Below are 15,534 nucleotides of genomic sequence, written 5' to 3' on the forward strand. Positions count from 1 at the left end.
AAATGAACAAGTGATAGTGAGAAAAAGTTTTACAATAAAGATGAATAATTACATCGCAGCTCAAAGTCTCCTTAGAGCTTTCAACCACATCCTCGTCTTCTCAGTTTTAAATTTTGCTGCATGAAAAATATGTAATAAATCAAATTGAAATTTGAAAAGCAAGTTGAACGAAATTGTTTTATTCACATTAAGAAAGGAATCGTGTAGATCCTGTTTATCTAAACTGTATAAACAACTGAAAGAAAGTTCCTTAAACAAATGTATGAATAGATTCTAACAACATTTGATGAGTCATATGCATAATTTACATGAAAATAAATAGAAACAAAGTTGAAAAGTCAGAATCTTCAGGTTCCAGCTTCTTACATTAGAACGTGTCTTTGCTTCAATTGAATATCGTTGAATTTTCTTATGGATCGTAGGAAACACTTTGAAACATGATTGACATCTTTATTTGGAGCGTCTATTAGTGAATCTGTTTTCTTTAATAAATACTGCTGTAGGTTCAGATCCCCGGTGTCAGTATGGATATCGAGCGTGTGGACAGAAGCAGCCGCAGCAGTTCGCGGATGTGGCCCGGACCTGGCAGCCCGCTCGGGCCCTGGGCCGCTCAGCCTCCATCCTGGTACTTTGTTCATCACCCAAGTCCCCGGACCCAAAACAGGAAGTAAGTACCACGATCTAAAGTTAAATTCCGCTTGTGTTTGGTGGAGGCAGCGGCGGAAGCTCCGCGTGCGGAGAACCCGCCGCAAAAACCCAGCCGGACCTCGGTAGAAGTGCGTGAGAACCCCGCAACGCACGAGACAAGCTCCAGCGGCTCGAGTGAAACATGGCGCCGGAGAGTTTTCTTCATTTAGCGGCGCAGCTAGCTGCATGCTAACAGCTAGCATCGGCTCCCGGCGTCTGTTTGTCTGCGTCCAACTCGATTTAACACGAAAACACGCGCGGTTCGATTCCCACTGAGTGATAGAGGTATAAAGGAAGAACCGTAAATCACAAACACACACTTAATGTGTGGGTCCGAGCTGGATCCGGCTCAAACACAAACATGGGGCTCGAACCAAACCAGGTTCACAAACTGGGTCTATTTAACAACAAGAGGGGAATCGAACACGGAGCACGACTGGGATGTGATGGAGCAGATTTAAAACGTGGAGAGGATCCAGTGTCTTCACCTGTTTTCATTCATCACGTGGAGAAAAGACAGAATCTCGTTTCACTGCTCCAAACTTCTTCATGCTCCTGATTGTTCAGATGTTTACACGTGATTCCATTAAACGTGTGTTTTATGACACAATCTTCAGACTGAACCACTTTTAATGGAACACGTTTGAATTCAAGTGGATTCCAGTTGTGTGTGAAAGTCACAATCATGATAAAGATCCTATCAAAAGTGATTCTATTCATACGAAGGGGATTTGATCTGAAGCAAACACTGGTACACAAGTCTGTTGATTCCTGATCAGTTATGATGACGCGTGGTTTTGTTTGAATCACGTGTTTTAATCGAATCATCTTTAAATGAATGAAATCAACTGATGATTCATCACAAACTCTTTTCATTTCACGTCCATGTTTACCTTTTAGTTTCTTTCACATTCACGTTATTAGTCTTGTTGATGCCAAACAAACACACAACTAATATCCACTTGTGTTAAAACCTATTAGAACTCGTCCAGTTTGGCTCAAATTGTCCAACAAGCACAACAAACTTTGTAATCGTGAGTTCAGTCCTCATCCAATAGGAAGGTTTCTCTGTTTGTCCACTGATGTTCAATAAAAATATAATCCTGTGTATTTTGTATAAGTGGGAAAATAAACATCTTCACAGTCATCTTGATATTTCAGAGTGATGATTCATTCCTCAGGTCTCCAGATCATAAGAAATGTTATTAAGGCTCGACAATTTACAGTTTGGCCACAAACCTTTTTATAAATAACTAAATTAAAAGTTGTTCAAATATACCATTGTTATATAATGAATACATATTTGTAATCTTTATTAGTAGCCTTCATCACAGTTAACACAGTAATCTTGATAATTATTTATTTTAAAATATCCCATAATTTCTATATTTTAATGCCTCATGTACAGGTTGTGTATTTCACATGTAAACACTTTGGTCTGTTCCAAAACTAATAAGCAGCAAAATGACGACATATGATTCACAGAGTGGAGCTGAAACGATGAGTTGATAAATTGATGAGGTAGAAAGTGACCTACCAACAATTCTTCTTCGACAATGAAATGTTCAGGTGTTTATGAAGCGCTGTGACAGCAACAACACAAACCTGACACTGTGACAGAACAGTGTGTGTGTGTGTTTAAACTGTGTGTGTGTGTGTGTTTTACCTGTGTGTGTGTGTGTTTTACCTGTGAGCAGCTGCAGGATGAGTTCGGCTGCAGACGATGACGAAGATACTGAAACGTTAGAAACCGTGAAGTCCGTCACTCTCACTCAGGACAGTGATGGAAGCATCATACTGCACTGTCCTGCCAATGGTGGGTCCACACACACAGACACACACACACACACTGTTTTATTCACTGTGATCCTCTGATAGTGAAGATTGTGTTAATTTGTTTTTGTGTGTGTGTGTAGATGAGGACTTGGAGCCCCTTGAGAAGAAGCTGCGTCTCTCCACAGAGGAGCAGGAAGACTCACCTCAGTTTTCTGTCGTCACGTTACCGAGTGAGACAAAAAACTTCTTTTTAGGCAGATTTATAAATTTGTTGATGATATATTGAAAAAAAAAACATTTTTAAGCTCATAAATGTTTTCTGAGTGGACTCCAGACGTTTGTCTCTGGAGCTGTAACACGTTGTCTTCGCTCGTCTTCTCAGTCTCGGAGAACGACGAAGGCTTCGAGGTGACGATGACGGCCACGGCAGACAGTGACCTCACGGAGGAGGGCGTGGCTCAGATCCAGGTAGAGTTCAAACCTCTTTCCTTCTTCTGCGTCCGTGTCTCTCTGGGTCGGGAGGAAGTTTCATCTGCAGAATAGAAACTTCCAAAGTCTACTTTGGGTCAATGGAGACGCTCTGTCTTCACTTTGTGGAGTCGTCATGTTTCTGGTTTTGACAGATTTGTCTGCGTTTGCTCAGATTCTGCAGGCGGACGATGACTCTCTCTTATCCAATCAGAAGGCAGAGGTGTCACCTGTCAGTCAAGCCTGGTTCACAACCAAAGAAGACAAAGACACGTTGGCCAACAAAGGTTCGTTTCCACTTCTGATGAGAGAAGACGTGTCAGTTTAAATCTGTTCTGGATTAATCGTTAATGAACCGACAGTTGAAACTGAGATCACAACAAATAAATGAATAAACTTTCTTGTGAAGGACGTTTTCAACATGTTCCCCTCCTCAGGTCACAAGTGGAAACAGGGCATGTGGTCCAAAGAGGAGATCGACCTCCTGATGAGCAACATCGACCGATACGTGAAGGTGCGCTACTTCCTGTCTGTGTTTTGTTGTTTGTCCTGTACGTGTGTGTTTGACTGGAGTGTGTGTTTGCGTGTTTCAGGACCGAGGCATTGAAGACCCGGCTGAGATCATTTTCGAGATGTCCAAAGAGGAGAGGAAGGACTTCTACCGCTCGGTGGCGTTGGGGCTGAACAGGCCGCTGTTCGCCGTCTACAGGCGAGTTCTGAGGATGTACGACAACCGCAACCACGTCGGCAAGTGAGTGGACCGGGACAGAAGATACACAAACACACAAACTGACCCTGAAGATATAAGAGCTTTAATTTGAATGTTTACTTTTAAGGTACACGCCTGATGAGATAGAGAAGCTGAAATCGTGAGTTATGTTTATTTTCACATTTAAACAAAGAAATGAAAGAATCACACGTTAGTTTCTTTGTGTGTCCTTTGTGTGGTCTTTGTGTGTTTATCTGACGTGTGCTCGACGTGTTCAGGTTGAGGCAGAAACACGGGAACGACTGGGCGACCATCGGAGCAGCTCTGGGTCGCAGCGCTTCTTCTGTCAAAGACCGCTGCCGACTGATGAAGGACACGTGCAACACAGGTGTGTGTGTGTGCTCTACCTGGGGGGAGGGGGGGGGGCTTTGCTTCATCAGTTCACACTCTGATCAGTTTCTGTGTGAATCTGCAGAAACAGGTTATGTATTTAGAATCTTTTCCAAACAGGTAAATGGAGCGAGGAGGAGGAGCGACGTCTGGCCGAGGTCGTGTACGAGATGGCGGGCGTGACCCCGGGGTCGGCGGTCACAGGGGGCGTGTCCTGGGCGTCGGTCGCCGATCAGGTCCGCACGCGCTCGGAGAAGCAGTGCAGGTCGAAGTGGCTGAATTACCTGAACTGGAAACACAGCGGAGGAACGGAGTGGGCGAAGGAGGACGACCTGAACCTCGTGCGCAGGTACGTCCTGTTTGTGTTGACGTGTGAACTCACATGAGAACAAACCACACGTGTGTGTAAACGTGACATCACATGTGACAGGATATCGGAGCTGGAGGTGGAGGACGAGAACGAAATCAAGTGGGAGGATCTGGCCGGCGGGTGGAGCAGCGTCCGGTCGCCTCAGTGGCTGCGATCCAAGTGGTGGAGCATCAAGAGACAAGTGGCCAATCACAAGGACATCCCCTTCATAGGTGAACACACTCACACGCGCACACACACAGACACACACACGCTTTGAACACTTTGAGAATGATCCATTATTGTCTGTGTGTGTGTCTGTGTGTGTCAGTGCTACTGAAGGGCCTCCAGGAGGTGATGGAGTCGTCACAACAGACAGGATCCGGACCGGGGAGTCCCTCCTCCTCCTCTTCCTCCTCGCTCCAGATCCGCCTCACCCGATTGGAGGAGAGCGGCAGCAGCCCCGCCCCCGGCTCGGTGGCGGGGCTGCAGATCCCCGTCCAGATCCCGTTGCAGATCACACATCTGGGTGAGACTCACCGCAACATCTGTCTGGTTTGATTCATCAGTTAAATGGTTTCACAGACTTCACGTCAGCTGCACTTTAATGATTAGATGAAGAGTTGTGTTTGTTTCTGTTCCAGCTGCAGATTCCTCGGCAGCAGCCGGTGACGGTGACACCATCACCCTGAACACCGGGGCCCTGCAGACCTTCGAGATTCTGCCGGTAAGATCTTCATCTCTGTAGAAACCGGACGGTACATTAACTCTGACTCTTCTTCATCCTCACTCCTTCGTCCTCCTCCTCCTCTCTCCCCTCAGTCGTTCCACCTGCAGCCCACCGGCACCCCGGGGACCTACTACCTCCAGACCACGTCCAATCAGGGCCTCCCGCTCAGCTTGTCCGGTAACGGCACCGTGACCCTGACGGCCGGCTCGTCTCCGTCGCCTCACGAACACATCATCCTCCACAGCCTGTCGGTCAGTTGGGAACAGTCGCTTTAAAAAGATGTTCAGTTCCCACCTCGGGCCCCTGAGTCCTCGGGCCCCTGAGACCTTGGGCCCCTGAGTCCTCGGGCCCCTGAGTCCCGGGCCCCTGAGTCCTCGGGCCTGAGTCTGTATATGATTTATTATTTACAGATATAAACCTGTTGTTGTATTTCCCTCCTCAGACGGACGGCCTCTGCTCCAGCGACGGTGTCATCATCCAGACCGTCACCTCTGACCCCGCCTCCTCCGACCCTCTCTGCCAATCACAGCTGGTGGTGGAGACGGAGGGGCGGGGCCAGGAAGACGCTCTCGACGCCACGTGTCTCCTGGAGAGTTCAGAGAGCGTTGTCACGGAAGCACAGGAGCCAATGACAGACGGCTTCACTGTGAAGGTTCGTGATCCAGAACGTTCGTGTTGAGGTTTGAGAATCGAACTGGTTTTAACTGGGATTGTGTTTCAGGAGATGAGCCCCCCCTCTGGTGAGGGTCCAGTGGTGCATTCTGGGATAACATCTGACAGCACTGTGCTGATTGTGTCAGCTCCCAACATCAGCAGCACTTTGACAGGTAACGCACACACACACACACACAGACACACACACACCTGCCTTTGCATTGTGACAACAAATAAACTCAACACTGTTTTACGGATGTTTCTCAGATCCAATCTTGGAGAACCAGGAAGGGTCAGACTGATCTGAACCTTCATCACGACACATGGTGACAGACTGATCTGAACCTTCATCACGACAAATGGTGATTTAAATGGACTGAAAGAGGCAGAAGACAACAACAACAACAACAACAACAACATGACAGCAGCGCTCTGCTCGTGGAACTGTGAGTTGAAGTCTGACTCGTCCCTGGTTGGAACCGGGATTTTGAACAGAACAAAGCAGACTTCTGAATCTGTCTGAAGCTTCATGTGTTTGAGGCTTTGGTTTGAAACCCCTGGAAGAAATGTGAAGGCAGCGGCGTCCTCACCGCGCTGCAGCCAAACAGACTCTGAAGGCCGTGATGGAAACAGGGTTTTCATCAGGACCTTTAAAAACAAACTGAAATCATGAGGAGGAAATATTCTGAGGGAAATGGAATGAAAAATAAATTCTGTCCGGAGCAATGAGCTTGTTTTTTTTAAAGATGGTCTCTTGTTTTTTTTCTGCTTCTACTCATTTAGAAATTTGACTTCGGAACCTGTTAAACAAATCAAGTAAAACGAGTCCTTCAGGTTACATAATTATTTATTCCATAGAATAATTAAATAAAAAAGAAAAGAGAAACACGTGGCATTAACAATCCTACAGTCGTGGCGAGGTCGGCTTCAAGTTCCTGAAGTTCAGAGTTTAAAGCTTCATCCGCTGAAAACGAAGCTGTTCACGGTTTAAAGAGAAGAAACAAGCTACAGGTTCTTTTTACACTTTTTCTTTTACCGTCAACAAATCTCATGAAAACACAGAAACCAAACATGAGCTGATCAGACGAGTAAGAAACATCTGGAGACACAGAACATACACAGGATCTGAATGTATTCACACATCATTGGTTCATTTCATGAGATTTCCAGACAAACATTTAAACAGAATAACTCCAGGAACTTTTCTTTGGACTGATGATAGATTCAGACTCAGGCTTTGTTCTGACTAACTTGAAGCTTCAGTACAGAGTGTGTGACTTCAGTGACTGTGCGTTGCTCTGTGACCTGGTTTTGTTCGCAGACCTCAGGGGAAGAAGTCAAAACATGAAGTTTATTCTTTTATCCCGTGGCCTCAGCTCCTTCAGGAGGATTTTCATGATCCCACAGGGTTTCTGGATTCTTCTTCACAAACCTGAGAGGAGCGACTCTGTGAAACTAACAAGAACCAGGTCACGACAGCTACTGGCAGGTTGTGGATGTGCTTCCTTCGCCAACGTGGTTTTCTAACATTTTGAATGTGTTGAGCTAAAATACAAAACGTTTTCACGATCATTATTATTATTGCTGATGTAAAAATTGTGACTTGAAGCTCCTGAAGTGCGAGAGACGCCCAGAGGCTGACCTCAGATATGCAAAACGCAGGATTAACAGTGCAAACGTTAGATGGCGAACACATCAATATGATATAGAATCGTTTACAGATCTGTGTGCAGCTTCTGTGCTGCATAGAAAGCCTCCATTCATCTTAGTTGGTGCTACAGCTGGCCTGAGAGTGTGTGTGTGTGTGTGAATGGCTTAGACAAAAGTGTAATTCAGCCGTACTTAGTGCAAGAATTGGCAGTCGCAGTAATTCGACATTTAAATCTAATTTAAAAAACAAAAATCCTCTTAACGAGACGTGATTTGGAAAATTGATTAAATCCAACCGTGAAAATCAGATAAAGGGGAAAAAGCAGAGAAGAAGCAGATACAGACAGAGAAAAGAAAAACAAACAAGAAGATGTTTGTGTTGTGAGTTCGTAGAACAGGAAGAGGCAGATCCGTTAACCCCCCCCCCCCTTCTGTGTTTACACGCTCAGTGACCTTCATCCTGCTTTAAAAGGAAAAATCCACCCTGATCAAATCTGAACAGTTAAAACCAACAAGTGTAGATTTATATCCAGTCTCAGGTTGATGTAAAATACAGGTTTAAAGGGAACCAAAAGAGAAAACCATCTCTACACTCGTGGTGGATTTTTCCTTTAACATTTGCATAATTATTTCTCCATCGTATCAAACCTGAAGATGTGAAGGATGAAATCACTGAGGATGAAAACACAGCTTTTCATCAGAAGCTTTGTCCTCCAGGCAGCTTTACAGCCTCTGTCTTGTTCTTCATGATTTCCACACTGAGCTGGTGTGTCTGTGGATGATCCGGCACCAGTTTGAATCTGGAACCGTCCGGTCTCTCCTTAAGAGTCTTGGCGGAAAATTCACTCAAGTCAGCGAGTGACAGTTTTGTTTTGGTCGCATGTTTCTTCCACGTGTGCGTCAGTCTGTCGGAGCCATGTCCTCCCTTCTTCCTTCTCCTCCTCCTCCTCCTCGTCCTGGTGTTTACCTGACGTCGTGGAAGTAGAGGTTGGCACATAGACACAGCAGCACGATGGACGCCAGCATGTAATAGATCAGGTTCCTGAATTTAGGTTCCAGGTCTCCCTGTCGGTACCAGAATATCTGAGAGAGAGAGACAAGGACACAACCCCACGTTCATAAAGACAGAGAAAGAAGGTTTCCTTCTGAGGCTGCGTTTACACTAATGTGCCATCTTGTGTTTTTGCATTTTGCGGTGTGAGTTACCAGCACGATGGTGGATCCACAGGTTAACAGGATGCACACGGCGAAGAAGACATTTAACGGTCGAGGAGGCAAAGAGGGGAACACGAAGGAACAGACCACCGTCACCTGGAAGACAAACAGAGACACGTTCCTCACAAAAAACAAGTTTCCAGAAATCTCCTCGTGGTGTAAAACAGTGATCTGAAATGTTCATAAAGATCAGATAAGGAAGAAGATACATGAAAGTGTTTGTGATGTAAACTCACCAGAACAACCATAGAGGTGAACCCCCCCAGTGCCAGGTTGATTATTCGATCCTGTGGGAAAGACCAGTTGAATTCATAAGTTTGAATTCAAACATCAAATTACCATCCACTTGTGTTTGTGTTGATCTGAAGCAGAACAGAGGTAAACTAATGAACGTTGCTTAGAGCTGAAACATCCTCTAGTTTCAGGCCCACAGATTTACACACAGACACACACAACACAACAGACACGCTCTCTTCCAGCAGGTTCCCACCCGAGCGGACGTCTCCCCGAACAGAGGTCTGTTGTCGTGGCCGCTGGTCCCGTAACTCCGGCTGTTGAAGTCGTCCATGTTCGGCTCGGCAGACACACACTCAGCACCGACCGCTTCCCTCTCAGCAGCGCCGCCTCCTGGACACCCCAGGCCGGTGCCGCATGCTCGCTGGCCCCCCTCCAGCTGCCTCCCTCTGCTCAGCGTCGGGGAAGAAGTCAGCGTCAACACACTGATGGAGACATGCTGGGTTCTGGACTCTGCTGGACAGGTTCACTTCTCACTTCACCTGTGGGACCGGAAGAGGAGAAACTATGATGAGCTTGTTGCTACCGGGATAAAAACAATAAAACGAGTTTTACTGACAGAAGACAGAGCTGCTTTCTTTCCCCCCAAGAATAAAAACCCAGAATCAACAGTAAACTGATTTTATTGTAGTTCTTCCTTCTTCACTTCCTCTATTTCCAGGTGCGATAACAAGACACAGTCGGTTGTATCTCTGAGCAGCTGCTGCTGATGACAAGGCATAAAAACAGGAAGCTGAACAATCAGACAATGAGCTTTCTTCACTATGACTATGAAAGTTTCATAATCAGCCTCAGAAGATGCGGAACCTGAGATTTAAGAAACTCAGCTCGAGATCAAATCTTTAAAGAAGGAGAAGTTCAGCTTTTATTTCTCCTTTTCTTACTCTAAGGAAAGTTCAAAGAGTTCCTTTTGAGTTTTCTATCCAGATTTAAAGCTAATTTTAACTGGGATCTAAAGCCAGCGGATGCTTTTATGTGACAATCAAACAAAGCCATAAAAATATCTGGTGTTGTGAATATTATTATTTCTGTATTTAACTAAGATGAAAGCAGTAAAGAGAATTAAAGCAGCAGCAGGACGTTACAGGTTTTCAAGATTTGTGATCTTCAGCTTGATTTTAAGTTTCTTATATTTCATAAATGAGCACAAACAGATGAAGTGAATCATCAGCTCACCACAGAGAAGAGAGGGGAGTTTGTTTAATGCTCACATCCCTTTTCTGTTCGAACTTGAGGGGGGGGGGGCATTCACTGGGAGTTTAACAACAAAACTTAACTCTCTTCTAATTCTCTTCAGTGAGGATGATGACTACGGAACATCAGGTTAAAAGCATCTCTACAAAAGATTCAAAAGAAGACGTCTCTCACACCAGATTCACTCCAGGTCTCCACGCAGAGTTAAACCGTTGAAGAGTCCAGCTGCAGCCGCCTCTTTCTCTCTGGGTGAGGAGGCAGCGGAAACAAAACCCTCCCCGAGCTTTCTCAGCAGAAAACACACACGGCGGAAAACAAGAGGCTCATTATGAACGAGCATGAACCTGGCCTAAAGCGACATTCCTCCCCAGCCTTGTGATTCACTAGGCCTCTTAAAGAGAGACCCCGCGATTCAACCGCACTAAGGCTGAGCATATTTGGTTCACGTGAGCTGAAAGGACTCGTATAGAAGTAATCTGCTTAAAGTCAGTTCTTCAACAGCAGGTAAAAGTACCTGGTAAAGTGTATATATATATATTACTTGTATTATGAGATCCAAAAACATCAGAGTCTGCTGCTCAGGAAAGAAAATGATTTGACCTCAGGCTGCAACACATGACGATTTTCATCATCAAAAGAAGAGGGTCATTAATGTCTTGATTAATCAATTAGTATTTCAGTTCACAGAAATAAAAAATCATCATCACAAGGTCTGAGAAATTTCCCGTTTTGGGAACAGAAAAATCCCCAAAAACAAACAATGTCAACTAATGTTCACATTTCAGAGTCTTCATACTGAAGATGTTTGGCTCTTTGTTGAGCTGATTACTTCTTTATTTCAAACTCAGATTTCTATTAAATTTAACTTATTTAAATCATGAAAGATTATATTGCTTTTGAGACTCACAAATTAGGTTTAAACTCAAACTCTGCCAAAAAGAGCAACAGAACTTTCCCTGATTCAAACAGATTCTGATTTAAGTTGATTTAATAACTTTTAGACCATTTCAATTTATTAAAAACCTGCCAATGTTCTAGTTTAAGGAGGATTTGTCCATTCAGACTAAATTCAAATAATAAGACAAGACGACAGAATTAAATAATCATGGAACTGATCGGCTCTTGAATCAATAATGAAAGATCAAGGTTGCAGATGCAGTCACGACAGCAGTGAAACACAAGCTTTAGATCTGAGACACCAAGGTGACATATTCAACTTCTGATCAACTAATCTCTTCACATATTTACAATTTCTGTCTTATTAAACAACTGTTACAATTATTAGACTATCGAAATACATATAAATCAACTATTTGTCTCAGCGGCACCACAGATAAATCCAGTTAATGTGTTTTTAACGTACGATTCACCTACTTTCATCTACAGATAGCAGTTCATTAAGTTCCCTCTTCCTCCCTCACATCCATGTGGTGCGGTGACAGTCCGTACTGAGCACCAGTGGTGGACCACACACGTCTGAACCCCGTGCACGAGCAGCGTTAGTGAACCTCTGAGCCTTAAATACGTCCATTGTGACACCAACAAATAACTGAATCAGCAGATAAACATGTGTAGATGTGTTAATCTGGTTAACATCCATGTTAACTTGATTACTGTGGTTCTGGATTCAAGTTCTAGTACACAGTTAGTTCCCATTCGGTTTGTCTGCTTTATTATTATACTGTTACAGTTTTATTGCTGTATTTAATGGATACCTTGTTCACTGGTCTTATTTATGATTCCAATGAAATAATCCTAATAATAACACTTCTGTTAAAGTGTCGAGCTGCTTCACGAGAGGATAAAACAAGTTGTGTTATTAACTTTAACATCCAAACCAGCCTGAACACTGTGAGCACAGGTAGATACAGTCAGAAGCACAGATCTCAGATCAGTGTGATTCACTGAGTTCAGACTGAACCAGCCTGAACACTGTGAGCACAGGTAGATACAGTCAGAAGCACAGATCTCAGATCAGTGTGATTCACTGAGTTCAGACTGAACCAGCCTGAACACTGTGAGCACAGGTAGATACAGTCAGAAGCCCAGATCTCAGATCAGTGTGATTCACTGAGTTCAGACTGAACCAGCCAGGACACTTTGAACACAGGTAGATACAGTCAGAAGCACAGATCTCAGATCAGTGTGAGTCACTGAGTTCAGACTGAACCAACCTGAATCAGAACCATCACAACAGGAGCAGTTAGCTTAGTTAGTAGATTACCATGCTAACAGTAGCACAGACAGCTCGTTACCTGCGGGTTGACTCCACCTGACCAGCCGTGTGTGTCCGCTGCACGCGCCATGTTGTGTGACACACACTGTACAACAATAAACGTCACGATAAAGTCACGTTTTCAGGTTTAACGTTAGCGAAGGTGAAGCTCCACCGACACAAGGCCAACTGGGGGCAGGATGCTAACGAGGCTAAGCTAGCTCCTCCGCCAGGAGAACCACCTAAACCTGGCGAGTTAACCAGCAGGTAACCAGGTGACCCGGCGGAATTCAAACCACAGACACAGTCACTGACCTCCGAGAGGAACCATGGGTCCGGAGCGGCGGTGGCGGCTCACTGACGGTTAAAGGGAAGCGGCTTCAATTCAGCGCGTTAAAGGAGAGTTCACCGACCAGAGAGTGAGCCGACAGCGGCACCGCGTCACTGCCGCGTCAGTACCGCGGCAGCGTCACCGCTTCAGTCATTACGTCACCACCCCTACTACGTCACAGCTTCACCTCTTTACTACATCACCACTTCACCTCTTTACTACATCACCACTTCACCTCTTTACTACATCACCACTTCACCTCTTCACCTCTTTACTACATCACCGCTTCACCTCCTCACCTCTTTACTACTTCACCACTTCACCTCTTCACCTCTTTACTACATCACCACTTCACCTCTTTACTACATCACCGCTTCACCTCCTCACCTCTTTACTACATCACCACTTCACCTCTTTACTACATCACCGCTTCACCTCCTCACCTCTTTACTACATCACCACTTCACCTCTTTACTACATCACCACTTCACCTCTTTACTACTTCACCGCTTCACCTCCTCAGCTCTTTACTACATCACCACTTCACCTCTTTACTACATCACCACTTCACCTCTTCACCTCTTTACTACATCACCACGTGACCTCTTTACTACATCACCGCTTCACCTCCTCACCTCTTTACTACATCACCTCTTCACCTCTTTACTACTTCACCGCTTCACCTCCTCACCTCTTTACTACATCACCACTTCACCTCTTTACTACATCACCACTTCACCTCTTTACTACATCACCACTTCACCTCTTTACTACATCACCACTTCACCTCTTTACTACATCACCGCTTCACCTCTTCACCTCTTTACTACATCACCGCTTCACCTCCTCACCTCTTTACTACATCACCACTTCACCTCTTTACTACTTCACCGCTTCACCTCCTCACCTCTTTACTACATCACCACTTCACCTCTTTACTACATCACCACTTCACCTCTTCACCTCTTTACTACATCACAACTTCACCTCTTTACTACATCACCGCTTCACCTCCTCACCTCTTTACTACATCACCACTTCACCTCTTTACTACATCACCGCTTCACCTCCTCACCTCTTTACTACATCACCTCTTCACCTCTTTACTACATCACCTCTTCACCTCTTTACTACATCACCACTTCACCTCTTTACTACATCACCAGTTTTAAGTGAGACAGAGTGACAGATGACCACGCCCCTCTGTTGCAGGAAGTGGAGTCAGTCAGGAAAGAACTCATAAAACGGTGCTTCATGTAAAATCTGTTTATTGGCGATCAGTGAGATGAGAGGACAGACACCATCTCTGAGGAAAGTTCATTCAACAAACACTTGGATTCTTTTTTTTAGTTTGGTCCATGTCCCATCCACTAACATGGAGGTGGCAGGGTTTTTGACCTGTTCTGCAGCCAGCCACCAGGGGGCGATCTAGATGTTTTGGCTTCACTTTTGGGAGTCCCCATGACGTCCATCTTTATATATACAGACGTTAAATCCTCAGAGGACTAATATGTGAAGACTTTGACTTTATGGACTTCTCGGTCCTGACATTCACGTTTCTTGTCGTAGTAATAAAACGTGTCATCTCGACGCTGGAGCTTCTTCACGAAGCCGGAGTTCGGCCATTTGTCAACCTGAAACTCAGACGAGAGGAGACACGCTCAGTTTGTCGTTAACACACATTCAAGTTTACAGGTTTACGCTTCATCAAGACGTCTTCAAAGAGATTGCGAAGTTTACCGAAGCTCCTTGTTTGACTTGTGAATACTCCACTTCATCTCTGTAGCCTGCCAGCTGGAATCGAAACAGGTTCTCCACCTCTGCTGTCCACTGCCTGGCTCTGCTCATGGACCTGGGCTCGGGGGGGTCTTCACCAGCACAGGACATGATGTCTGGTAATACACGTTTCTGACAGTCACACTTCAACCACATGGAGACGTTCTGACAAACAAGGTTTATCTTAAAACAAAGAACTGTGAGTGTCAAAGTGAGTTTAGTTAAATTCGTTTTATGAGCTGAACTGAAATATAAACACATCACCTTGAAATGTTTTCCGTTTGTGTATTTATCAATATCCAGTGATACTTTAAATATTCAATTGAGGTTTGTTGGTGTTGTATTTCACATCAGGCAAACAACTATATATTTGTGTATATATTTAAAACTGAAAAATAAAAAAAAAAATGATTTATTTCTATGAGCATCTTTGTGAAGTATAAAATGCAACATCACTTAATAGAAACTCAATTCAAAGACATACACAGTTTACAGTTATAAACAGTGGAGTTTAAACATAATCAAAATTTTAATATGAACATTTAAATGTAATATAATGTGCTAAATTAAAACACTAATTTCTGTGCCTATTAAATAAGAGTGACTTTCCTCAAACATGAAAAAGCTTCATCTACAAAAAGGTATTTTACACAAAGAGCACATTAAATGTAAGAGAATCAAAGTATAATTGTTTCCTGTGCTCATCTCAATGAAGTGAAACATTAAATCGTGACATCACAGGAACACACTGAGTTCGTTGAGCTTCAGATCAGATTCTGTCACACTCAACTTTACAGATGATGTTTATTAAATCGCAGTATTAAACTTCACTCACTGTTTTTTCTTGCGTGGTTTTTTAAGACAGTAAAATAATTTCGTGTGTTTGCGGTCCTGTCGCCTCTGTCCGTTGCCTGGCTACAGTGAACTTTCTTCTTCGAGGCTGGAGGACGAGACTCCAGTAGATGAGATGTCTTCTGGTGAAACGGGAGAATTTAAATGTCTGTTCTGTTTGTTGATTCGTTAAATTTAAAATAAACAAGAAACGTGTTTTTATAAAGCGTCTGTGATTAACAGGGAGGGTGGGATAGAGCGAGGA

General features: G+C 44.3%; 3 protein-coding genes across 6 annotated transcripts; 1 reads left to right on the plus strand and 2 right to left on the minus strand.

Annotated features, from left to right (window-relative positions):
* Positions 1-538: 538 nt before the first annotated feature.
* On the plus strand, positions 539-6,508 carry dmtf1 (cyclin D binding myb-like transcription factor 1). 3 transcript variants are annotated; one of them, XM_062382501.1, is made up of 18 exons: positions 539-667; positions 2,385-2,503; positions 2,604-2,693; positions 2,846-2,931; positions 3,107-3,218; positions 3,369-3,445; positions 3,525-3,682; positions 3,768-3,800; positions 3,919-4,028; positions 4,151-4,379; positions 4,461-4,612; positions 4,711-4,908; positions 5,024-5,106; positions 5,202-5,360; positions 5,552-5,761; positions 5,831-5,936; positions 6,031-6,072; positions 6,109-6,508. In XM_062382501.1, exons 1-17 carry the CDS (start codon positions 570-572, stop codon positions 6,063-6,065), a joined length of 2,055 nt encoding a protein of 684 aa, XP_062238485.1. In that variant the 5' UTR covers positions 539-569; the 3' UTR covers positions 6,066-6,072; positions 6,109-6,508. The 3 variants fall into 3 exon arrangements, with proteins under 3 accessions (XP_062238485.1, XP_062238484.1, XP_062238486.1); XM_062382500.1 differs by having other exon boundaries at positions 6,031-6,508; XM_062382502.1 differs by lacking the exon at positions 539-667 and adding an exon at positions 696-776 and having other exon boundaries at positions 6,031-6,508.
* Positions 6,509-6,592: 84 nt separating this feature from the next.
* Positions 6,593-12,774, minus strand: tmem243b (transmembrane protein 243, mitochondrial b). Of its 2 annotated transcripts, none has more exons than XM_062383045.1 (5): positions 12,647-12,774; positions 9,119-9,404; positions 8,865-8,915; positions 8,620-8,724; positions 6,593-8,496 (listed from the first exon to the last, which is right to left on the minus strand). In XM_062383045.1, exons 2-5 carry the CDS (start codon positions 9,194-9,196, stop codon positions 8,377-8,379), a joined length of 354 nt encoding a protein of 117 aa, XP_062239029.1. In that variant the 5' UTR covers positions 9,197-9,404; positions 12,647-12,774; the 3' UTR covers positions 6,593-8,376. The 2 variants fall into 2 exon arrangements, with proteins under 2 accessions (XP_062239029.1, XP_062239030.1); XM_062383046.1 differs by lacking the exon at positions 12,647-12,774 and adding an exon at positions 12,372-12,635.
* Positions 12,775-13,913: 1,139 nt separating this feature from the next.
* Positions 13,914-15,466, minus strand: meig1 (meiosis/spermiogenesis associated 1). Its single transcript, XM_062382290.1, has 3 exons — positions 15,274-15,466; positions 14,403-14,554; positions 13,914-14,296 (listed from the first exon to the last, which is right to left on the minus strand). Exons 2-3 carry the CDS (start codon positions 14,547-14,549, stop codon positions 14,168-14,170), a joined length of 276 nt encoding a protein of 91 aa, XP_062238274.1. The 5' UTR covers positions 14,550-14,554; positions 15,274-15,466; the 3' UTR covers positions 13,914-14,167.
* Between the last annotated feature and the right edge of the window lie 68 nt (positions 15,467-15,534).

This window comes from Platichthys flesus, chromosome 23 (genome assembly GCF_949316205.1).
Source record: "Platichthys flesus chromosome 23, fPlaFle2.1, whole genome shotgun sequence".
In the NCBI taxonomy this organism is placed as follows: Eukaryota; Metazoa; Chordata; class Actinopteri; order Pleuronectiformes; family Pleuronectidae; genus Platichthys; species Platichthys flesus.